At 40.6% G+C, this 25,933-nt stretch overlaps 1 protein-coding gene across 1 annotated transcript; it reads left to right on the top strand.

Moving 5' to 3' along the window:
* The first annotated feature begins 9,451 nt into the window (after positions 1 to 9,451).
* LOC106021282 (T-cell immunoglobulin and mucin domain-containing protein 2) lies at positions 9,452 to 23,761 on the top strand. The gene is made up of 6 exons (XM_040747975.1): positions 9,452 to 9,500; positions 9,800 to 10,132; positions 16,710 to 16,970; positions 18,020 to 18,069; positions 19,011 to 19,122; positions 23,444 to 23,761. The coding sequence occupies exons 1-6, from the start codon at positions 9,452 to 9,454 to the stop codon at positions 23,446 to 23,448; spliced, it is 810 nt and encodes a 269-aa protein (XP_040603909.1). The 3' UTR covers positions 23,449 to 23,761.
* The last annotated feature ends 2,172 nt before the right edge of the window (positions 23,762 to 25,933 follow it).

Raw genomic sequence — 25,933 nt, 5'->3', positions numbered from 1 at the left:
ACACTGAACTGGACCCATGGAACCCAGTGATAGAGAGAGGAGCGATGAGCAAATTGGCAAAGAGTGGGCTGGCAAAACCAGCAGAGACAGCTGATCTGAACAAGGGGTTGCTCTTGGACACCAGACTGACAGCTGGGAGGCCAGCATGGAACTGATCCAGACCCCCTGAGTGTGAGAGTCAGCAAGGATGCCTGGGCAACCTATGGGGCCCTGGACAGTGGATCAGTATTTATCCCTGGCATACAAAAGGACTTCGTGTGTCCATAACACAAAGAGGGACGCTCTCTCAGCCTGGGCTCATAGGGGAATGTTTGGACCCTGCCCTGAGTGAAATGACAGACTCTAGATATCCCCTATGTGGAAGGAAGTGGCGATAGGGTGGGAGGCTGGGGGATGGTGGGGGTGTGGTAGGAGGGGAGGGAGAGGGAACTGCGATTGACAGGTGAAGTAAGGTATTTTAAATTAAAATAATAAAAGAAAAATAACTTGGAAAGGACTCTGTGTGGTGATTCTCTCCACTCCTATGGTTGCATGGTGGTCCTCTGAACCAACAACATCTCTTTACAACACGATGAGTCCACAATTAGACTCATGCACTAAGACCAGTGAGAAATATAATAGGACTCCACACCTTAGAAGATTCTGAGACCTTAGCACAACTGACTCCATGATGGAAGTGCCACCCAGGCTGTAAATCTCAGCACATAGACAACAACACCTGTGAAAACTAAATCAAAGGCCCAATACACCAATATCCATGTAGTCCTGGGAAAGTCTCTATATGTACTAACCTTGCTTTTTAGCGTCTGTTGTTCTACTTTTGGCTAACCATGCCTGTTAATTGAAGTGTATGTCAACCCACAGCATAGATTTGTGCTTAAAAACCCAAAATGATATAAGGGTCTATGCTGCACTGGAATCCTGAGCACCCAGTGTAGTCACAGACCAGCTAATACTGACTTTCTACTGACTTAAACATGTCTGAGCAGTCTTCTCTGGGGAATACCGCACAACAATGTCTTTCACAACTACTCAATTCTATAAACCTCTATAGGCCAGTTAGTACACCTCAAAGGGATGGAAAAGCTCAGCTGTGGGTGCTGGCAGCCCCTCTGCTTACACTTCTGCAGGCAGGCACTCTAGTCTGACTTCATTCGCTTTCCTAATAAATGAACATGTATTAGGACGGTGGTAGTTGTTGGTAGATCAATGATTGCATTAGTTAGCTTTCACTTGTGCCTCTGCACCAGGAAACTCCCTGGGCTTCACCTGTACTCTATGCCTTTGTGTGCCTTTCAGTTGATTCATCTGTAAGTTGAGAAAGCTGGTTTAGGCATTTTAAAGTCCAATAATATGGGAACTACATTAAAGTCAACATGATCTCCAGGTCTGGTGTCTTAACTCAAGTGAAGACCTGTGCTGAGGCTGTAGAGACATCTCAGAAGAAATTTCATTCTTGTTATCGTGTTTGTTTGTTTGTTTGGTTGGTTTGGAGAAAAGGCCATGCTATATAGACTAGGCTGACCTTGAAATCACAAGATCAACCTTCCTTTGCTTCCTGAGTGCTTTTTAACTATTTTCTTGACGTCTCCTTCAGTGGGTGAATAGATACTATCTGGAAAATGATTGTAGAACCAGACATACTCAGTTTTCCATCAAAATACTTGAATGTGCAACTAGGAGGTAAGGATGGAATTCTGGGAGAGACTCATTTGTATCCATGGGCATCTCTGGAAGTCCAGCAGCAGCAGAGGAGTAGAAGGAGAGACAGTAACAGGAACCTGGGGCTCTCCTACCTAACTGGTGAGTACAGTCTTCCACAGAATCGTGCTGGAGGGAAGCAATCAGGATAGTGCTCCTTGGAGTTTCTGTACCTTATGGGATGACATATGGGATTATGAGTGATTGTGTGCAAGACAGTAGAACAACGCAGGTTGAGTCTCCAGACTTTAGGGAAACTTAGCAGAAATGACAGCGAGTTTTTAAAGCCTAAAACCCCAAATGGAGTGGTGGGGGTACAAGGGAAGTTAGGCAATGGGTGGCAGACCTTCATGCAAACACCCATGCTTGAGGCTATCAGGCTGACTGGCTCGTTATCTGTCTGTGCCCTGGCTGAACTTTGTGACTGACCTGGAACCTTGAGTTCTTGGGAATATTTTCAAGTCCTTGATGACCACCTTTTGTTTGGTTTTGTTTGTTTCCTTGTTTATTTTCTGTGACAGGGCTTCTGTGTGTAATTGCCTTGGCTTTCCTGGAACTCAATCTGGAGACCAGGATGGCCTGGAACTCACAGAGATCTGCCTGCCACTGCCTGCCAAGTGCTGGGATTAAAAGTGTGAGCCAACTTTATGTCCACCAGGCTGTCCTAACTCATTGCAAACCACCTGCCTCAGCCCAATGAGTGATGGATCATAGATAGGTGCCATCACTCCTGACTCTCACGTATCAATTTTTAAAAGATATTGTGTCCAGTTTTCTCCTCTTTCTAACTCTGAATGAGGGAGTCATCTCTTTTGATATTCTTAATTTTCCAGTTGTTCATCTCATCTATCCACACTTAAATTGACTCAAAGGAATATGTAAGCTATGGTTGGATTCCAATGAAGTCTACTCCACTGGAGGCTTGAGAGATGGCTCAACAGTTAAGAGGATGTGTGTTCAGTCCCCAGCATCCACCTCAGGGGTCTTAGGACTTCTTGTAATGCCAATCCTAGGGATCTTGATGTCCCTGGACTCAGCAGGCACCTGCACTCAAATACATATAGCCACACACAGAAATATATAATTTAAGAAATGATAAAAGCAAGTCTTTAAAAATTTACTCAATAGAGCTGGAGAGGTGGTTCAGAGGTTAAGAGCACTATTTCCTCTTCCAGAGTTTGTGAGTTCAATACCCCGCAACCACATGGTGGGTCACACCAATCTGTAAGGAGATCTGGTGCCCTCTTCTGGCTTGCAGGGATACATGCAGACAGAAAACTGTGTCCATAATAAATAAATAAATCTTTAAAAAATTTTACTCAATATAGCTGGGTGTGGTAGACATAACTTTAATGCCAGCATTTGCGAGGCAAAGGAAACACATATCTGTGAGTTTTAGGCTAGTCAACTTGGTCAACACAGTAAGTTACAGGACATTCAGGGATACATATAAAACCCTGTCTCAAAAAGACATCTTTTGTCTTTTTTTTTTTTTTTTTTACTCACTTGTACTAGTCAAATTTCAAGTGCTAATTCAGTCTCTGGTCGTTACAGTATTGCACAGAGCTCATCCATAATGACACCCTCATCAGAGATATTTCTATTTTTTTTTTTTATTACTTGTTTTTAGTATTGTAGAGCTCCCCCAACAGTTGGAAAATTACTAAGCTGTCCCGTCCTCAGACAGGAGCAGCTGCACATAAAGATAGATATCCTCCCTTGGTGGTCATCAAGTTCCTTTCAGGAACACTGGCAGCCAAGGATGCTATGCCCAGTGCCACTTCCCTCCTCCCTTCATTCCTAAGCTTAATTCTTCACTGTGGTAACAGTCAAGGTCTCTTCTGCTGGCTAGCAGCTTCCCACCTTAGTCCTTCTCTGTCCTGACTCTGCTTGGAAAACAAAAATGTTAAATTATGCCAGTCTATATACCATGGGAAGCTTTGACTTTAAAATAAAAGACAAAGATATTTTTGTTTGGGAAAAATTATGCTTTTGTTTCCACAGAAAAAAGTATATGATTTTAGTCATTTAAATCTAATGGGTTATATTTACTTGTTATCATTTAAGATGTTTCACCCTTTTACAGGGGTTTATTATGTTGATACAAGTTTATAGTTATTAGAACTGCAAGAAGGACTTTGGTAAGAGTTTTTATGTTCACTAAGAAATGAGAATAAAGGTAGGATGCTAAAGGAATAAATGAAAAAAGGAAAAAATTGTCTACAAAAGGTAATATAAAAAGTCATAGAGGTAATATAGAAATTGGTTGAAGGTCAGATGAAAGTTGTTGAAGGTCATAGGAAGAATTGTCGAAGTCAGAGGGAAACGTGAACTATGTTTGCTAGGGTTTGTTGTTCTTACAAATTTTAAAAATTTTTAAAATTGGTAATATAAGTTAAAATTTTAACCATATTGTGTTAATTCTGGTTAAAAAGATTGTCTGCTTCTCAAGAAAATTATATAGGTTCATCAAAAGGTTTTGTCTATATTTTCTGGTGCACACCTTTATACACAAGAATGCTAAACTTTGTAATTTCATAGTCACCTAGTTGATAATGGTTTTAAAGGCATAAAGGGTATTTTGTTTTTGATTTTATGAGAAGACATTGAGAGATTTCAAATTAAATTTATAAGGCAATGAGATTTTTGTGCTCATAAAATGATTTTATTGTTAATATTGGGCTTAAATTTAAAAGTGAAATTTTAAGATCATAGCTATAAACTCTATATGCTAACCAAAAATTGGGATGTTTATTTCTTGAGACACAGTAGGACAATACCCTAATTCTGAAAAAGACCTTGGAGTAGTTTGTGAGCCTATGAATCTCAATCCTTTTGGGTTAAAAAAAAAACAACTTTTCATAATTGTAGCCTAGCCGGGCATTGGTGGCGCACGCCTTTAATCCCAGCACTCGGGAGGCAGAGGCAGGCGGATCTCTGTGAGTTCGAGACCAGCCTGGACTACCAAGGGAGTTCCAGGACAGCCTCCAAAGCCACAGAGAAACCCTGTCTCGAAAAAAACAAAAACAAAAACAACAACAACAACAAAACATAATTGTAGTCTAGGACCACCTGCAAGTCAGATGTTTGCATTAGTAATAACAGGAAAATTTTGTAGTAAAGAAATCACCACAACATGGGAAACTTCTTTAAAGGGTCAGAAAATTAAAATTTTAAAAAGCTAACCCTGACAATGAAAAGTCCTAGTCTTATAAAATCTGCTAATTGTATTATAAAATGTTAAGAATTCAAGTTATTAGCCATCCTTATAAATGATTAAGTTTGCTGATTGTAGTCATGTTAAATATTAATGTGATTAATTATAGGCACAAATCTTACTTAGTCTCCTGTATATGTTTTCAAAAGTTGAGCTAAAAACAAGTAACTAAAAACAAAGTTGTCTTTTCAGATTTACCTAGGCAACCCTCTAATACTTCAGAGATTTGTAGAATATGGCATTTAAAATGTTAAATTCAAAGTTTATAACATCAGACAGAGACTCCCAGATGCTGTCAGTGACCCAAGAACTCCAAAGAAGATTATGGGGCACCCCGGTTCCTGTAACTGGACTATGAGGACACTGACCAGGGGCCAAGATGTCCCAATGCAACACCTGCTGCCAGAACCCGGCCCAGACTGTGGACAAGCTATGGGGCACTGGAGAACTGATTGTACCACTTTTGCCTAGACAAAATAAAGTCTGTCTTTTCAATATCTCCCTTCCACAGAGAGGAAAAAGACTCTCACCTTATGGTCCTGTCCAAGATTGATGCTGTTCTTTGATACTTCTGCCTCCAACACTATGGAGACTTGGGTATGGCTAACTGCATATGGACTGGTCCTTGTTATTTTTTATTAGATTCAAAAGTTAAATAGAATTTATCCTTCTCAGATCTCTGATAGTATTGATGGTCGTGCTAGCTATAACTTTGTTAGCTTGGCAAGCATCAGGCAGACAGATACTTCTATAAGGTCATGCTCAGCTTGGTACTTCATTTTATATATTAAGATCATGCCTTGATATAGTTCCTAAATAAAGTCCTGAGGACATAAGTACACATAAGTTTCAAGGATATAAAATAATTTTAAACTGTTTTCCCTCCTATGATATAAACGTTCAGAGCTTGACTTTTAATAAAGTTCTGATAAGCTGATAGAGCAGTGACTACCTGCTATTCAGTCACAAGCTCAAGAATTTAGATTTATTTTCGTTGTCATCTATAAACCTATAGGACTTCTAATCAGGCCAGAGGTATCTCTGTCCAATCTATACTTGGCCCCCTCTGGACAGAAGAAAAATGTACAAAACTGTAGGTTTTGTTGAGATTTAAATGAGTGTATTACAGATACCCAATATCTGCTTTTTTTTGCAGTGTGGATTTCTATACATTGGTAATGCTAATATATCTAAAAATTGTATGCCCTCTTGTAAAATAAAGTCCATATAGGCTTCAATGGATCAAAAAGTCATAAAGCTTGGATCCACTCCTCACAAGACTCCAGATAAATTTCCCACCTGTCTGTTCCTGAGGATGGGATTTTTTCTCCTGGTCTTGGGACTCCTGCCCTTCCTGACCACTAAAACCTATGGGTCTAAGAGTTCTGATAGAGCACATAAATTTTAACTTCTGTTCCTAGTTTAAACATGTCTCAACAGGTTTTCAATTCTGCCAGAACCATCCAAACATCAGTTGCTGACTACAGCCTGCTCCAAAAGACTGTGAGCACTGGACTTGCTGTTGATGTGGACCAGTCCAGTCAATGTGAACATTCCCCATATATTCAACAGAGTCTTCAAGCCAGCTGCTTCTGATAAAGACCCCCTTGCCTAATGCCCTTTATGCTTTTGACTAGCATTTCAGCTTGCTTAGACCCCTCATAACAATACCCCAAAAGTCATCAGGAAATAGCAGAAGAAAGAATATGTCGTCCCTTTTCCCTGGTTGAGATGCTAAGTCAAAAGAAATCTCCCTTACATAGGGGACAAGATGACAGTAGAACTTGTACCCCAAACTTCTCCAGAGTCTTTTAAATTGTCCACTAGTAACCCAAAAATGGGTTGCCTATAAGGAAAGGGGGGATATGAGAGCAAGGCAAACTGCTTAGTTTGCCAGTTGGTGTTATCCTTGGAGATCTCTGGAAATCTCACTAGTATTTGTGTTCTTTTGAAGACTGAACATTGTGGCCAAGTCCTTATTGTAAGTACTCTGGAGGTATGCTTAGAGATACAGAGATAGATGAATGGATGATGGATGCATGGATGGATAGATGATAGATAGATAGATAGATAGATAGATAGATAGATAGATAATGTGTGTCATGTGAGTGTTTACATCCAAGTGCATATGAAGAAATAAAGAGAGACAGAAAGAGGAATCCCTGTTTCAAAAACAAAACCAGTATTACTCAACTGGGGCCTCTCCACTCTTCCTAGCTGTTTTTTCACATGTATTTTTAAAATACATGTTAGCTTTGCTGGATACCAATGGTCATGAGAAGTGATGCAGGGACCAGGCCATCATACACTCACTGGTGGATGTTCAGAGAAACAAGGACATGATAGCCATGAGCAACTGAGATCTGGGACAGAGGCAGTATGGGTGCTGAAGGCTATATGTGATCTATGGGAAATGTCCCAGACTCTGAAGCAGATCAGTAAGAAAGGAGAAAAAGTGAAAACTGTGGGGCTAAGGAAGAAGAACCAAGGCAGAAGACCATCTGGACAAGGGACTTAGGAGATCAATTGGAAAGAAAGCCAAGTGTCTGTGGGACAGGAGGTCTTTTTACGTCTTGTTTTTTTGAGACAGGATTTTTCTCTGTAGCCTTGTCTGACTTTGATCTATAGACCTTGAACTCAGAGATATGCCTGCCTCTACCTCCCAAGTGCTGTAATTAAAGTTGTGTACCACCACTGCCAAAGCAAGTACAGGAGTTCTCCAAAGCAAACCTGAGCCTAGGCAGGGTCCAGATAACTTGGGCATCCACCAAAACTCTAGGTAAGGAATTAGGTCCCTGTTTCTTGTAGTTTAACAAATAAGCTTGACAGAAGTTCAAGTGCTGAGCTAGCCACTAATTAGTCATAGAGGCGAGGCAGTGGTGGCACACACCTTTAATCCTAGGGCTCAGGATTAAGATAGACAGATCTCTGCAAGTCCAAATTCACTCATGGATACACCTTAAATCCCAGTATTTGGGAGTCACACGCCTATAATCCCAGCACTAGGGAGGTGGAGACAGGGGAGATTATGGTGGGTGGAGAGAGGAATATAAGGAGGAGACAAGAGCTCATGTCATTCAGTCTGAGGATTCCTAGGGACAGGATTGTACCTTTTGTCTGAGGATTCATTAGAGGTAAGAACTAATGGTGGGCTGCTCTGTTTCTCTGTTCTTTCAGTATTAACTCCTATATTCGACTTCGTGGTTTGTTTTTTTTTAGTATTAAAATCAATTAGAATTTTGCTTCCTCAGTAGAACTCTAAAGGGACACAATGATTGATACCATGTTAAAAAGTAATAGTCGTGTCTTATGTTGGTTTTATATGCTTTCAATTTTTTAATAATAAATGATAAGGGTTTTTTGTTGTTGTTGTTTTGGTTTGGTTTGGTTTTTTAAGACAGGGTTTATCAATGAAACAGTCTTGGATGACCTTGCAGCCCAGGTGGACCTTGATCCCACAGTGATCAACTTGCCTTTGCTTGCCATGTGCTGGGATTAAAGATTTGTGCCACCATTGTCAAGTTTAATAAATGCTTTAAGACTGATTCCGGGCAGTGGTGGCACACACCTTTAATCCCAGCACTCGGGAGGCAGAGGCAGGTGGATCTCTATGAGTTACAGGCCAGGCTGGACCAACAGCCTCCAAAACAATACAGAGAAACCCTGTCTCCAACCAAAACCAAACCAAAACAAAAAGACTGGTAACAGGTCTGACTCTCCTCTCAGAGAGGAAATCACGGATTCCTCTGACCAGAAGTGAAAATAATGACTTACTAGGCAGACTTACTCATGCTTTTATGGTTTACCAATTAAGAAACAAATGTCAAAATCCAGATATTGGAATCTGAAGACTGGTAACATCAGCCATAAATGGCCGAAAAGTGTAGGCACTAGGGCTTCTGAAAGGATCAAGTACCTGTGAGTAAATAGCCAATTGATTTCCTCCTTCACAGCAAATTCTCCAAAATCTGAACTAACATTAATGTTTCATTACCTAGGAGGAATTCTAGGCATGGAGGAGCTCTGGAAATGGAAGGTTTTGATTGGTACCCTGTGATTTTCTGGTTGTCTCTAGCTAACTCCCAGGAAGATGTGATCTCAGTCACTCTTTGTGGGAAGTATGAGAGATGCTTTGTATTGTCTCTGAGTCCATCTTGTTGATATTCTTGTTTTGGTTGAGATTCAGGGACTAACCAGTGTGGCTCTGAGCAGAAACAGCTCAGTGTCCCCTGGGAGACAAGAGTGTCTTTGCCTTTAGAAGGAGGCTGGTCTTTGCTTAGAGGTCTACCAAGAGAACATGCTCATGTCTCTGCCTTCAGTTTTATCTGTTTGCTGCCTTATTTATGTCATGACCAGAAGTGAGACTGATGACTGTAGGTAAGGGACCGGGAAAGAAGACAGTGTTTGGGAGGACATGGGTCCCTGGCAGAGAGGCCTGTGTGATTCCTAGTCAGAATGAAGACTTGCCCCATACAGTGTGTTGAGAGCCACAGCCAACCAGAGTGTCTTCTCATTGTCCTTCAGGTCAACACCATGATGCATGCTCAAGTCTTCATTTCAGGATTCATATTACTACTCCTAGGTAAGTGATTCAATGAACTGGGGAATGCTGAGGAGTCTAAAGTGGGGAAAATTGATGACAATCCTTAAGACTTTTTGTTTATGGGTTATGTAGTAAGCAGAGCATTAGGATAAATTGTAGCTCCAAAGAATTTTCTTGCTCCTGTATGAATTTCAAAATGTATGGATAAATAAACATGATTCCTAGAACATGTCAGGGAAGAGTACACCTCCAAGATTTTTTTAAAAGATATAAAAATTATTTTAGATAAATATTGAGTATTAATTCTCCACTTCTTCACCCCACTTTTTATATCACAGGTGTTGTGGATTCTGATGTAGTATTGAAGGCGGTGGTGGGTGACCCTGTCACACTGCCATGTCATTACTCAACAAATCTTGGAATCAGTAAAACTTGCTGGGGCCTTGGCGAATGTCAATCATTTTATTGTGCAAGAACACTTATCTGGACCAATGGATATCGAGTCACCTATCAGAGGAGCAGCAGATACCAGCTACAGGGACCTATTTCAGAAGGAAACATGTCCTTGACAATACAGAATGCTGTTCAGAGTGACAGTGGTCCCTATTGTTGTATAGTTAAAATTCCTGGATCTTTCAGTTATGTGACCTATTTGCTGGAAGTTAAACCAGGTAAGCGTTCTTTCTTTCCTTTGTTATTTCTTGCAAGTGAACTGAGTCCTCTGTTCGCTAATATTTTCTGTTTTCATTTAAGAAGGAAACTGAAGGTTGTTATAAATATGTTTGTGTATAGGTGGAGAGTTACACTCCCTGTCTGCCCTGACTTGTGCTTTTGGAATAGGACTCACATCATGTCATGCAGTTTGTTGCTTGAACAATGGAAATGTCCTGATAGAATTGTGTTCCCTCCACCACCTGTTCACTTGTCACTCTGCAGTGTGATCACATGAGCAGTGGTTAGTCCATAGTCAGTCTGCAGTGTGGTCACATGTGCAGTTAGTCCATAGTCACTCTGCAGTGTGGTCACATGAGCAATGGTTAGTCCATAGTCACTGGGCAGTGTGATATTATGATGCTGACACACAATTCCCTCCAGTAAACTTTTTTAGAATGAGAAGGTTGAGATCAGATCTGCAGGTGGGAGGGAGAGCATTAGAAAGAAACAATACAATCTATGAAGTTCATCCCTTGATGGGGTAAGAAGAGGATTCCAGGGAAGGGGAGTCTATTCCTTACAACCTGGACAGGAGATTCATTAAGAGCAGGAATGGGAGAGGGGTAGAGAGAGCTGCCATTATAAGAATGGCAGGGCAGACAGAGGACTGTCCTCAGAGGGCAGCTTGCAAAATGATCTTTTTAGCATTCTACATAAGAGAGACCTTGATGGGTTGGTTCCAAATCATGATGGGAGAGATGTGGATGAGCCATGCAAGCACTGCTGGTATGGAGAGTTTTATTGGGGGAAGCGAATGGGAAAGAGGTGAGGAGAAGAAGAGAGGGGACAGGAAAAGGGAGTGCAGGGCAGCATTGTGGGAAGAGGCAGGAGAGAGAGAAAGAGGGGGGAGAGAGACTTCAAAGGGAGAGAACAAGGGGGAGACAGGCAGAGTGGGGTCCTCCACTTTTAAATCAGGGGGCACAGTGCATGTACACAGATCACACAACAAGACAGGGTACTGCCTGTGTGCTGGGCGGGCATGTGTGTGGATTCTAACTTTCCTCCTATTTTTGGTTATTAAAAAAAGGTGAGGAGTTAGGCATGGCAGGTTAGGAAGTCCAGACTACTTCCTGCTGATCTGGGGATATTGGAATCTTGGGAACCTGAGAACTGGGGAGAGGGCCACATTCTGGAGTAGCTGGTTGTGTCAACATTGTCCAGGCTCTATAGAACTGTCCATTGTCTCTTAGGCCTGGTGATGTGCCAGCCCAGCAGATGACAAGGTTAAGTTTAAGGAGTTAGTCCTGGTGAGTGAGGGAAGGGTGTGTCAAGACCAGCGGAACTGTTGGGAGGCTTTAGCTTCTTGGGTCCTGGTAACTGAGGGAGAGGTGCACCTCATTTGTTTGAGGTGAATCCAAGTTGACCTCATGGAACTTACAAGAATTTCTTGAGTTTGTGAAAAGTTAAGGTTTAGAGATGGTGTTTGACATCCTAGTGCTCCCATCATTTGTAACCTGTAATGAGATTCACACTGAAGAAGTGGCAATATGTTCATGCCAGAAATGATTCTGGTTGAGAGCATTGACATTCTGTCTTGTGTCTGGAAAAGTGAGAGATGTTTTTATCACAATGAAAAGTACCCTTTAAGTCTTTAGTTAGATGGAATTTAAAATCCTGGTTTTATAGTCAACATCATATAGTGATATTATGGTGTTTAGTACTCTGCCAGAGCTGGGTCAATAGATATCCAAATTTCATCCATGACTGTTAAGACTATGAACTTTCAGAATCTTAATATAAGAGTAGCATAACGAGAGAGAAAGATCTGGGGACATGTTTCATCAGCATTTAAGCTTTTTTTAATCCTCTGACATCAAAATTTGCATTTACTCACCTTAAGTCACTTTCTCAGATCCTCATCCTTTAAGTTTCATAGATTAAAACACAGGTTATCTAATTTACTAGGAGGTACAGGGGCTTGACCACTGAGAGCAGTCACTGCAAAGCAAGGTCTTTAAACAAAGAAATGGTAACAGTTACATTAAATGTTTGTGAGTTTTCTTTTGAGTGTGGTAGCAAGGTGAACTGTGTCTAGACTTGGTATTGGCTCTAGGAGATTGAGGCCTGTGATCTGAATTTTACAGGGAACTGAGAAGCAGCTGATGCCTTGGTTGTTACTGTTAAGCTGGCCTGTAGTTATATTTGTGATTTATTAAAAGCTTGCCTGAGGATTCAGAACAGCAAGATCATTTTAAAGCTATGAGATTAGGCAGTGGTGATACACACCTTTAATCCCAGCAGCCTGAAGCTAGGAGATGGACTTGGGATTAAGATATAGACTCATCTCTTTGAGTCCAAGGCCACATAGAGATACACAAGATTGAATTAGTCTAAAAGAGTAACAGATCACACGCCTTTAATCCCAGCCCTAGTAGGGTATAAAAGATGGAAGCAGGGTCTTCAATAGTGAGTATGAAGCATTCAGTCTCCAGCCATCCTGAGGAGAGACAGTAGTGTGAAGCTTGGTGAAGAGCAGGTGCATGGCTTAGCCATTCAGGCTGAAGTAGAGGTAAAAATCCAGTGGCCAACTGTTTTGATTTTCTGATCTTCAGCTTGAAGTTGGAAGCAAAATCAGTGTCTGAGTCTTTTATATATTTTTGTTACACTTGCCAAACTACTAGTCAGTCAACAGCATCAGAGTTCTGAGAAGGATAAAATTTACCTGAGTTAACGATTAAAAATTACAGACACGTGCTGGCTGCTTACCCCCGGGGGCCTCCACTGTCACTGTGATTAGGCAACTTGAGGCTGTTAATATCCTAATGTCCTGTTTTGTGCAGGGTCTGAAGAGGGTCTTTGCAGGAGTTGAGGTGAAAGGCAGGTTTGCTCCGTGTCTGGTGCTCCCACTTTTGAAGCCAGTTCCAGGTGGAGGTTCTTCTGTGCCCGTCCATCTTCTTTGAGGAAATAGGAGTGCTTCCAGGACCTGACACTTGTCTCTATTACAAAAAGCTTTTTAAGTAAACATTTTAAATGCCACATTTTGCAGATCTCTGAGCACTTGAGGAATGTCTGTCTATTAGGTGTATCTCAGTAGACATTTCACTTCTAGCTATTTGCTTTAAGCTTGACTCTGAAAAGTTATATGGGATTAGGTAAGGCTTATACCTGGAGTTAATTACATCAGTATCCAGCATGACCATATTTAAAGAGCTTGATCATTTATAAGATGACACTGGTATTCCTAAACAGTCTACAATAGGTTAGCAGCTTCCATAGGACTAGGACTTTACATTTCTGTCAGGTTTAGCTCTAAAAATAATGATTTTTAATTGAAGATCTTTTGTATTAAAATAAGAACCAAAAGATAGCCATTCTGAGGGTAGTGACAGAACAAGCTTGTACAAACTGTGACTGTCACCTGAGAAGGCAAGGAAAAGTGATAAGAAAAAGATACCAGCGACAAATGGGAGAAAGGGAGCTTGTAAACTGGGATGTGGCCTATGAGCAGGGACTAAGGGAGCACAGAGGCCAGCACTGCCCTTGACAGGTCATTTGGACCTCTGCCCAAATACCCAACTCAGTATAACTTATTTATCAAACATACATTGCCACTTATTTAAATTCTTGGTGTTGAACATTTGGCAAAAACATAAATACTCAGATTTAAATCTCTAAGTTGCCTTTGTTAATCTGAATAGTTTTTTTTATTTTTGGTTTTTTGAGACAGGGTTTATCTGTGTAGTAATGACTATCCTGGGAGTCACTCGGCTCACCAGGCAGGCCTTCAACTCAGAGATCCACCTGCATCTGCCTCCTAAGTGCTGGTATTAATGGCATGTGCCACCACACCTGGCCTGAATAGATATTTATAACCTTAAATTTTTAGCACCATATATAGTACATTTTATTTTATTTTACTTTTTTTTTGACATAGGGTTTTCTGTGGCTCTGGAGGCTGCCCTGGGCCTAGCTCTTGTAGACCCAACTGGTCTCAAACTGCCTGCCTCTGGCTCCTGAGTGCTTGGGTTAAAGACATGTGCCACCACCTCCAGGCTATAGAATATATTTTAAAGCAGAGCTGAATCACATATATAGTATGTTGTAAGAAATCTAACCATGTATTTTACTGTCATACAATATTTCATACCAATCCAAAATATTTTAGATTTGCTACTTTCTTAATCTAGGAGACACAATGACCAACGAGCTCATTAGAACTTAAAAATTAAAAGGGAAAACCAGTGGACACTGAGCAAATTGAAAACCCCAAATATAGACATATTACATTTTCTTCCTTCTTTCCTTCCTTGCTTCCTTCTCTCCCTCCTTCTTTGCATCTATCCATCCTGCCTTCCTTCCTTCCTTCCTTCTTCCTTTCTGTTTTGTTTTTTTTCTATCTAGACAGGGTTTCTCTGTGTAGTCTTGGCTGTCCTGGAACTTGCTCTGTAGAAAAGGCTGGCCTTGAATTTACATAAAACTACTTACCTCTGTCTCTAGAGTGCTGGTATTAAAGGAGTGTTCCATAACCACTAGGCTTTACATTCTCCTTATTGATATAAGGGTATCTTTGCATTGACTAAAAGAGTAGACTCATGGAAATTTCCTGACATCTGCTGTTCCTCCTAATCCTTTCACTAACGGGTATACATGGACAACAGAGATCAATAATGGAATAAATCTGTATATATTTTTAAATTAAAACATTTTTCTGTAATCTCTCAGCTTCTAGACTTGGTTATTCATTCATTCACTCATTCACTTTTATGTTTTATGCATACCCTGATGAATTTTTCAGATGGCAAACTTCTGGGGTTGGTACTCTCTTTACAGATATTTACATGAGTTCTAGGAATGTTAGTCAACTGTCCATTTTTTCAAATCAAGTGGCTCTACCCATTGAACAATTATTCTGGATCCCAGTTTATTGACTGATTTATTGATTTTGAGACTTGGCTTTCCTTTGTAAACCAGGCTGATCTGGAACTTCTTTCCCATGCCTTAACCCCCTAAGCTTGGGATTGCAGGAATGTGCAACCACACCTTTTTTACCTGGCTGATGTTAAATATGTCTTGACTCCAAGGGTACTCACTCATAAGAGAATAAACCTACACACACACACACCAGAGAGAGAGAGAGAGAGAGAGAGAGAGAGAGAGAGAGAGAGAGAGAGAGACAAAGAGACAGAGAGAGACAGAGAGAGAGACAGAGAGAGACAGAGAGAGAGAGGTATCACTTAAAATAACCTCTCCTAGGGGTTGTGATTTTTCTAGCATGTCTGAAGCCTTGGCTTCTGTCCCTAGAACTGCAAACACACTAATCAAGTAAAGCCTGTGGTGTACCTTGGGAAGGCACTTGTCTAGCACATATTCTTGCCTAAAACACTGGGGTTGGATTTCCAGAACTAGCATAAGGATAGGCATGGCATCATAACATAAAATAACCAATTTCAATTCAGTAATTGAAGGTTTTATGAGGCTCAAAAATTCATTAACAGCTCAATGCTTACAGATGCCATAAGTGATCCAGCACTCTGATTCCTCCTTAACAACAAGGTAAACACACACTGCATGAAGTCTTACACTGTACCCCACATAAGGAATGGTTAAAGCTATTTTCCTAATTGTTGAGCTATTATTTTGTAGTTGGCAGAAGTAAAATTGAAGGAAATCACTTACATGGGTAATGTCTGCTGACACTGAGAGTGAGTCCTTGCACTAATTTGCCATATGTCCTGACTAGAAACATAGCATACTAAGACCATTGGTACTCTTTTGGATGCTATTGATTTGTGAACTGTAGGTTGAACCTGCCTGAAACAAACATCCAAACTCTTCAGAGATTAAAAATCTAGAACCTTTTAAGCATGGACTTGGTAAAACACCTAAAATTCAACGCCATGAAATTATCATGTGTAGGATTATCAAAAGTTTATAAACTTTCCATTAACATAAACATATAAATCGCATGCATATCAATGCTACATCAACCATGTTTATACTTGAGGATCATTTATAAGATAATATCTATATGCAAACATTCAGAATTGTTAAAAAGATTTAAATTCTGATATCAAACATTTTTGGATACAGGGTATTCACCCTGTCTGTCTTAGAGAGAACTACAATATCCACTCTCTACTCAAATGTACAATTCCCATTTGTGTTGCGCTGGTGTGGAATCTGCATGCTAAGATGCAAGGCTATATGTTGTATCCTTTTGGGACTGACTGTAATAAAGAATAAAGATGCAGGGTCTGGAACTGAGGATTAAATCAGCAGCCAGTGAATGCAGTCACATGTTCCCACACACTCTCAGTATCATAGATGCTTAGAGATCTGAGGACCTGACAGTTGTCATTTAAACTGTCCTTAGAAACATGGGCTCTGTTCTCATCTCCATGTCATCAGTGCAGCTGCCTCCTATTGGTGAGCTGTCCCCACAGCCCTGCCCTGCCCTGTAGTAGTTGCTCAGTGACAAGGAGAGAAGTTCAAGCAATGAGCCTCTCTGGGGACAGTCTCTCACTGGTGCTACAACAGAAGCTCTTGTCGCTTCTTGCTGACTCATCCTTGTTTCATTTTTATTTCCAAATCCAGAAATTCCAACAAGTCCTTCAACAAGTCCTACAACTACAACAAGACCCACAACAACAGGAAGACCCACAACTACAGGAAGAGCAGCAACAGGAAAACCTACAACAGGAATACTCACAAAAAGTATACTCACAGCTACAAAAAGGCCTACAACTACAGTGAATCCCATGAATGTGACAATGAGACCCACTCATGAACCAGCATCTCCCAGAGTTTCTACCTTGACTCCTACAACACCAGTACATATGGAAACTTACACACCAGGTAATTCCCAGTGTAGTTCAGGGTCCAGAGGCTCTCTTACTAGTGGCTGTAGAACACCCAGACACCAAGTCAATTCAGAGTATACATGGGTGAAGAGTTCTTAGCTAGTTCCCAACAACAGCTTCACAGAGACTGTAACTTTCCACTCTGGAGATACATTCACCTTCTGCTGTACAAGAACTTGAAGAAATAGAGACACCATCTCTCTATATCAGATTCCCAGGGGATTCACTACTAACCAGATTTAGGTGGATCATTGACTAGGGTAATTGAGCATGGGGGGTGGGCATCTGATTTAGGTTGGTATGAGATTTTGGTGAGAAATTAAGGATTGACTGAGACCCTTATCCCTTTGCATCATTGTGAAATTGGTCCATGCAGCTGAGGCCATAGTTCAGTGACGCTAACATTTAGCATTTCCTGAACACTAGGCTGCATGCTTCATGCTTTATGATACAGAGTTCAATTCTCAGACAATTATGTCCTATATAGCTGTGATCTGTCCCTATTTTATAGGGACAGGAACTGAGTCAGAAAATTCATGGTAGAGTTAAGAAGACCGGAAGTGGCTTAGACTCTATCCCTGTTCCTTTGAGTTGGCAGCTGGTTATTCTAACTCCAGAGTCAGAACACCTGCCCTGAGCATGATGTGGAGAGGGTTTCTACTGTTCCCACACCTTAACTGGAAAGGCATCATGACACCACCTTATAAAAAGACAGTGAATATTATAAAGATTTACTTGAAGGATCCTTTAGCTTATTCATGCAGTATGAAAAGTGCAATATATATATATATATATATGCATATATACTTTGTTGGGATAGAACACACACACATCCAATTCAGAGTCTTTAGGAACTGATATAACATGTTCATGCTTTTGAGTGATGTCTTGTAGTTCATACATCTAAATGTTCAAAAGTTGCAGTTTAGTGAATCTCCTAACACACCCTAACATAGTATGACACTTCAACTCTGTGGGTGACTATTACAGATGTAGAAAAATATCTAAATTTGTATGGTTACAATTTCTCCTCTTGTTGAGCAGATCGGAATAACTCTGTGATATCCTCGAATGACTCTTGGAATAATTACCCTGTAAGTATATTCCTGCCCAATCAGACATGCTCTCTTGTACATCTTCTAGGAAACAATTTGTAGCTAAAGATGTCTGTAAAATTAGTTCACAGGTATTTGCTTAAAAAAGAGTCAGGTATAGTGCTATCTTCCTTATTTTCAAGACTCAGAAATTTAATAGAAAATTTCAGAAGTTTGAGGCCAGCCTGGACAATTAGGCAATGTGGACTATACAGTAACACCCTGTCTCAAAAATATAGATAAGTAAATTATTAAATATATAAAAATAAAGAGTTAAATTTGAGTTTGGGACTGTAGAGATGGCTCAGAGTAACAGCACTGGAAGCTGCTCCAGAGGTCATGAGTTCGATCAACAACAACCACATGGTATTCACAACCATCTAAAGTAAGATCACGTACCCTCTTCTGGTGTGCAGGTAAACATGCAGGTAGAACACCATATGTACTGAATAAATTAAATCTTTTTTTAAAAAGGTGTTTGATGTTTACAAAATATATTTAAATTCAAGATATTCATTAACATTCCCACTGACCATTCTCTGTAGAGCACACTGGTGATATTTTGTTTCACCCACACAGACCACCACAGAAGGTGATTAAGCAGACAAAAATCACATACATGATTTATGAGCCCATATTAAGTATGTGGTTACATTTTTGACTGAGGTAGCTGCCCATGCAGTCACCTCAACTAACACAGAACAGGTTTCCACCATGGTCAAACACACTGATATCCATTGTCTTGGAGTTCCACTGCCTTTACCACCTCAGATCCTTGCATATTCCTGTATATTCCTGACTAGCCGCAGACCGGTAGCGATGAATCTCTAGTCCTACAGTCTAGGTTAATATCAAGCATGTGCTTTCTCTTTCTCTCACTCCGTGACTATTGTGTTTACTGCTGTTTATTTATTGCCACTCCTGTTTTATTGTTTCCTTAGGAATCAATCCCTTCACTGAATCCACCAGTGAAAATGACTAAGGACATGCCTCTTGGCTACGTCATTGCTGCCTTCATGGTGATGCTGTATGTGGGTGCCCTGGCTCTTATGCGTAAGTAATTTCTTATAAATTTCCCCAAACAATGAGACCCAGGGTTCTATGACTGCCTTTAAGCAAGTGAACATGCCACATGGGCTTTTAGTTCCCATGCCTTCCCTATCTCCAGATCCAAGACACACATGGTAAGCCATCTAATCCCCACGGGATGTGTTAGGACCCACAAAACTCTGTGGCTGGTTTCTAGTATTTGATGAGTGTTCTGCTCAGTGATCTTACACCATTGCTACTAAGTCTGCAAATATTCCTAATATGTAAAACTCAAGGAACATAAATACTACTGAAGTTTTCAGCTGAAACCATTCATTTATTTATGTATTCATTTATTCATTTTGCATCCTCAACGTGACTCTAGTTTCCCTTCCCTCATCTCCTCCATTCCCTTTCCATGCTGCCCATCTTCCAACTCCCCTTTCAATCCTATCTATGCTTCCTCTGTTTCTGTTCAGAAGGCCAGATTTCCTATGGATATCAACAAAGCAATGCATACCATGCAGTGGGTTAATACCATTTTCTGTTTTAATTTTGGTGCCTTCATTTTTTAACTTTGGGTTTTTGTTTTTTTGCTGTGTGATCATGTAGTCTGGGCTGGTACTGCACTTACTAGGTAGCTTAGGTTGACCTTCCTCAGGATCCTCCTGCCTCCAACATCCAAGTTCTGGACTCACAGGAATAAGGTGCAGTGCTTGGCAACATTGGTTTCCTAACCCTGTACTTTGTCCTTCAGCTGTTTCCATTAAAGGGGAAACATAAGAAATTTAATAGTATGACACAAGACATTTTTGAGTAGGCTTGACATTTTTAGGTCACTTTAAGACCTCTGATGAGTTCTCTCCTAAACTTGGATCTCACTTGTTACCCACAATCAGAATGTGGAATATTCTGGGATGTATTTAGTAGAAGATGCAAACTAGACATTGGTGGGAAAACCACCTTACAGATGCTAGAACAGACTATTTGTGGGTGATGCCCAATCCTATATGGTCCTTCCCATGAATTGTACAACTGTACACAGGGTTTTTCTGTATCTAGTTCATTCCCTGTGTAGGAACTTCAATCATGGACTTTACAAAACATTAGGCATGAGCCCCTTACGGACCTGTTTCATTTGACTGGGCAGAAAATGGGGAATAATGATATGCCTGTCTCTTGTCTCTAATTACACAAGGCTTTAGTCCCAGCACTTGGGAGACAGAAACAACAGGACAATCTTCCTACATGGGAAATTCTAGGCTAGCAAAAGCTAACCAAAGAATTCCTATCTTGAAGCTTAAGAAAATAAAGAATATTCCTATGAAACTTCATAATGCTTCTTTCTGGCTATTTAGAACTTGAGTATCTGAAAAGATTATTTAAGCTGCCTCTAGGTTCATGTGCCTATTATCCCAGCATTCCAAGTGTGTGGTTAGCTTTGTTACATATCAGATAGTGTCTAAAAGGTAGAATTACTAAATACGATTATTGTGTTCTGTTCTTTAGTCTAAAGTTGTTCATTCTCAAATACTTCTTCTCTGGCAGTCCATTAATTTCTAGTCTTTTGTTTGTCTTAGTGAACAATAATTAACCAATGCCACTCTAGCAAGTTAGGCCATATGGATGGATATAGCGGATAATGAGTGGAAAGAAGAACCTTCCTGCAAGATTCAGGAAGGGATTACCCAAAGTTACTGGTGATGCTTCCATCATAAACAGAAACTCTATCCTTGATTAGGAGAAAATGAGTGATTGTGATGACATGTTCAAATTTCCCTTCAATTTCTTCCACCTCTTCCCACCCCCCTTTAGGGTGCATCCTTATCTAAAAGAAGTAGGGGTTTCTGAAGTAAACTGGCATGGATTTTGTTGATTCTTTTCAAACTAACTGTTCTGAGATTATCTCTCTATGCTCTTTTTCTTATACATCACTTTTTACTAATTTATTCATCAGTTGGTTGATTGATTTAAAACAGGGTCTTATAAACCTTTCTTTACTAATTGATTCATTGTTTTTTTTTATATTTTATTTTCCAGTTTAAATTTAGATAAGAATCAAGGTTGCTTCACAAGTCAGTTCCAGGTCCCTCTCCCATTCCCTCCCCTCCTCCCATGCCCTCCCCTCAACCCCAGTTATCCACTCATTCCCCCAGGGAGGGTGAGGCCCTCCATGGAGGTGTCCATAGTCTGTCATTTCATATAGGGCAGGGCCTAGACCCTTCCCCAAGAGTTCAGGGTGAGAGTGCACCTCACATTGTTGGATGGGAGTCCAAAGTCCCTGTGTATACTTGGGATGGGTACTGATCTGCTGCCCAAGGCTCAATAGATTCCCTAGGCCTCCTCACTGACACCCAGATTCAGGGGGTCTTGATCAGTCCCATGCTGGATTCCCAGGCTGATGCCTGGGATTCAAGAGTTAACCTTTGTCTGGTCAGCTGTTTCTGGGGGTTAAACCAGCCCAGTCTTAATCCCTTTGATCATCAGCCCTCCCTCTCTGTTACTGGCTTTCTTGAGTTCAGCTCAGTACTTAATCAAGGGAGTCTGCCTCTTCTTCGATCAGCCACTAAATGAAGTTTCTGTTTCCCAGACTCTCTGGCCATAGGATTGTAGGCTGGCACTCCCCAGATCTATGTCTAAAATCCATATATGAGAGAGTACATGCCATGTTTCTCTTTTTGTGACTGGGTTACCTCACTCAAGATGGTTTCTTCTAGTGTCATCCATTTGCCTGCGAATCCCATGATTCCATTATTTTTTTCTGCTGAATAGTACTCCATTGTGTAGATGTACCACAATTTCTCTATCCACTCTTCGGGTGAGGGAGATCTAGGTTGCTTCCAAGTTCTGGCTATTACAAATAAAGCTGCTATGAACATAGTGGAACAGACATCTTTGTTATATGAATGGGCATCTTTTGGATATATGCCTAAGAGTGGAGTTGCTGGGTCTTGTGGTAGGTTTATTCCCATTTTTCTGAGGAATCTCCATACTGATTTCCAAAGTGGCTGAACCAGTTGGCACTTCCACCAGCAATGGAGGAGTGTCCCCCTTTCACCACATCCTCTCCAGCATAAATTGTCATTGGTGTTTTTTATTTTAGCCATTCTGACAGGAATGAGATGGGTTGGTTGATTTGAAACAGGGTTCTTTGTGTGGTACAGACTGGCCTGGAACCTGAGCTTTTGTAGCTTTTGCCAGGCTGAACTCACAATTCTCCTGCATCAGACTCTTTCACTCTGGGATAACAGCTGTGTTCCACAATGCTCGGCCCCGTTCTGTTCAACATAAAGTTTAATGTGTTCATTTTTTTGTTACCCTCATTTCTCAGAGATGCATTCAGGGTTGGACAGGAACAGAAGCTCCTTTATGCTAATCTCTTTCAGACAGGCACTGAGTAGTAAGTTTGCTTCCTGGAGCTGGTATTTATTGAAGGATTTTCCCTGACCCCCTATTGTTTCATCCAGCATTTTTTTCACTGAGTACTCATTCAATTAAAAACTGAAGTACTTATGAAGCATATAAGCAAGAAGAAAGTTCCTTTGAGGAACTTTTAGGGAAGTATGCTGGAGATGACATGGTTAGGTGGTGGGCTGTTTCAGGGAGCCTCAAGGGAGCAGAAGGCTTAGAGGAAGATGACTTATAAGGTGCCAGGACTGTCACAGAACTGTGGTATAACCAGTGTCTCCACACTCCACACCAGGCCACTTCCCTCACTACACTGGTGTCTCCACTGCAGGCTCCTCAGTTTACTGTACTTGGGGAGCTCTGTTAGTCTCCCCCATGCAAATCACCTATACCTGCTCTGTGCCAAGCTTTTACAACTATCTAGTCTCCTTAATTTGTCTAAAGATTGGCTGCACACTGAGCCAATATTTTCTATCAAAATCAACGTCGTTCAGGCTGTCATCTCTAGACTTACCTATGCAATAATGGGGGTCTCACTCAGGTCACCAGGCACTCCTAAGTCTTTCTAAAGTGGCACAGTGAAAAATAAATTAAATACATGAATCATCCAGTTTCTAGCCCAGTCTAAAATGGACACCCTGATTGGGTTTTTCAGATTTCTGTCTCTAGGTCTCCTACTTCTTGGTTTTAAATTATTATCTTGAAGGACTCCAATAAGAACAGCTATTTTAAAAAGTTAATAATCCTCATTTAGTCTGTTTTCTATAAGAGCAAAAAACAGAGTGTTCCACGACTCAACCAAGATGCTTTATGGAATTCTAGAAGTCTGTGTGGTGCTGAATGGAGCTCAAAGAGTCCCAGGCACAAATCATGAATCAGAGTTCTGCTCAGATCTGAAAGGTGATCAATTGTTCATTCAACATCTCTCTCTTTGCAGGTTAGCAGCAGCTATGGAACCTTGGTGAAGACAATGTCTACATAATTGAATACAGTGCTTTCCCTACAGCATGAATACCAACGGCTCTCTGAGGGAACATCTGCCTGAGATTGAAAAGACAACAACAAGTTTGGACAGCGCAAACAACCTTTACAGCTCCAGGATTATTTTCTGTGTCTACTCATCCAGCAGTGGTGGAGAGGGTGACCCCCAGTACCATCCTATTTCTTACCTCACCACTGACTCAGTCTCTCCACTCAGTGCAGTGCATTCTCTCAAATATGAACATCTTAGAATGCTGTATGTCCTTTATGTCAATAAAGTCGTTGTTAATAAAGGAAATAGACTCCTGCCTTGGTTATTCTAACCATTAAGAGAAGAGTAGGATTGAAATGTTAAAAAAATAGAGTGAGAGTGGGTTGGAGGGGCATCCTGAATTTTGAAGTATTTATCAATCATTTCATGTTTTATCTATTTTAGTGTAATATGAAATGTCACTATCTCTCCACTCCCCAAGAGGTACAATCATGGAAACAAGCAGGTGTTAATTTCCCTCATAGATAAATAGAAGGGAGTCTAATGTTACTAATAGAATTGGTCTGGCTTTCTCACAGCTCTGAAAGTATAGTACATTATCATGTGGTTATCTGAGAATAAGAATGGTCGTTTCAATCAGGAGTGGTTTCCATGTTGAGTATAGCACAGGCCTATATTAGGGGAAGAAAATAGTAAACCAAGGGATTGAGGTCATTTGTGCTATTTCCCCTAAGTCTGACTTGACGCTAGTCTTCCTTTCCTGGGCTCTGAACTAGGTGCTAGAAGGAGACCATGCAGAAATGAAGGGGAAAGGAGGGAGCAGGACACAGGCTCTGCCTGAGAGAAGTCCTAGTCCAGGTGTGACAGAGTTTGGAAATATCACTGGTTCATTCATAGTTTAAATGTATTATTGTTTCCATATCATATTTATATTTAAATTTATTTCACAAGGACCAAGCATTTTCATAGTGGATCAGTGTGTCACAATCAACGAAATATTGGTTTTTCTAAGCTTTTGAAAAGTTGTTCTGTTGGGTTGAGCCCACAAAACTCCACATGCCCATAATGGCAGATATGAGGAAATTTAGTACAGGTGAGGATCAAAGCAAGTGAAAGAAAAAAGGAAGCTCTCTTTACCTGTGTTAGCCTGCCATGCTTTCGGTCCCGCAGCTTGTATGTAAATAAATATATTATATCCCATCTTGCATTGGTCTTCTGCTTCACTGTTCTGCTGGTATCTTCATTGTCAGCCCAGTTGTTGAGGAGAACAGAGTTGCAAGAGGGTAATAATTTCTATTTCATTTTGAGTAAACCCTGACTCCAGGTAGTGCTCTCAGCCTGTAGCAGAAAGGAATGCTGGATCCCACTCTACATCCCACTACTGTTCGACAGAGTTCAAGGAAATAAGTATGTGTCATATTGGGGGTTTCTTGGGAAGTCATATACTAGGAAGTTGCATTCTGGGTTTGCCAAATGGGGCTTCCCTTTTATGCTCTAAAAATGATTGTATCTAAGCTACAGTGTTTTCTGTATCTTAAATGAGCAGCAATTACACATCAAAGCTTGGGTTTAGCAATAATTACAGTGATTGTAGCTTTATTAGAAAGATTTATCAAGATCAGCATGAGTTCTGAGTGATAAGGCCACTAGAATGGGCCATCCATGCATACACTGTCCTGCCTCCTTCCTGATTCCTGTCTGGTGACTGTAAAATTCAGAGATTGTGATGCCTGCTTGTTATTCAGTCTTCCTAGAGAGGCACGGAAGACCAGAAGGGGTCTGGAAACCTGTGTGTCTGCATTTCAACATCATGTTAGAATTCAAGAACACGGTTACTAGTGACATTCTGTGAAAGTATGTGGAACTCAGTGCAAAAAAAGGTCATACATGTGGCTCCAATACTAGGTGTCAATAATAACAATAAGGTAACCTCTCTGTTTACCCCATCTGTTTGCTGTTATCATGTCCACACTTGGTGGACGGTCTGGGCCATTCACTTTCAGGATTGAAAATTGGTTCTTCACAAAACTGGAAAATAGTTACATTAGAAAATTAACACCACAACTGAAAGCCCTAGAACACAAAGAAGCAAACTCACCCAGGAGGAGAAGATGCCAGGAAAAAAACAAACTAAGGGCTGAAATCAATAAAGTAGACACTAGGAAAACAATATAAAGAATCAATGCAACAAAGAGTTGGTTCTTTGAGATAGTCAAACATTTGTTCAAACTTACCGAACTGCAGAGTGTGAACACCTAAATTAACAAAATCAGAAACAAAAAGGGGGACATGAAAACCCAGACACTGAGGAAATTCAGAGAAGCATCAGGTCATACTTTGAAAACCTGAACTCCACAAAATTTGAAAATTTAAGGGAAATGGAAAATATTCTGGATAGTTATCACTTGTCAAAATTAAATCAAGAACAGATAAACAATTTAAATAGACCTACAA

Source organism: Mesocricetus auratus, unplaced genomic scaffold (assembly GCF_017639785.1).
Source record: "Mesocricetus auratus isolate SY011 unplaced genomic scaffold, BCM_Maur_2.0 Super-Scaffold_100007, whole genome shotgun sequence".
Classification (NCBI taxonomy): Eukaryota; Metazoa; Chordata; class Mammalia; order Rodentia; family Cricetidae; genus Mesocricetus; species Mesocricetus auratus.
The sequence above is the reverse complement of the archived record's forward strand: the minus strand, read 5'-3'. Positions and strand labels throughout refer to the sequence as shown.

What these genes read in the sequence shown, in the direction of transcription:
- LOC106021282 (XM_040747975.1), top strand. Translation starts at nt 9,452, where the DNA reads ATGATGCATGCTCAAGTCTTCATTTCAGGATTCATATTACTACTCCTA. An exon ending in ATTCATATTACTACTCCTAG is followed by an intron (nt 9,501 to 9,799) that starts GTAAGTGATTCA and finishes TTTATATCACAG; the next exon opens with GTGTTGTGGATTCTGATGTA. An exon ending in TTTGCTGGAAGTTAAACCAG is followed by an intron (nt 10,133 to 16,709) that starts GTAAGCGTTCTT and finishes TTCCAAATCCAG; the next exon opens with AAATTCCAACAAGTCCTTCA.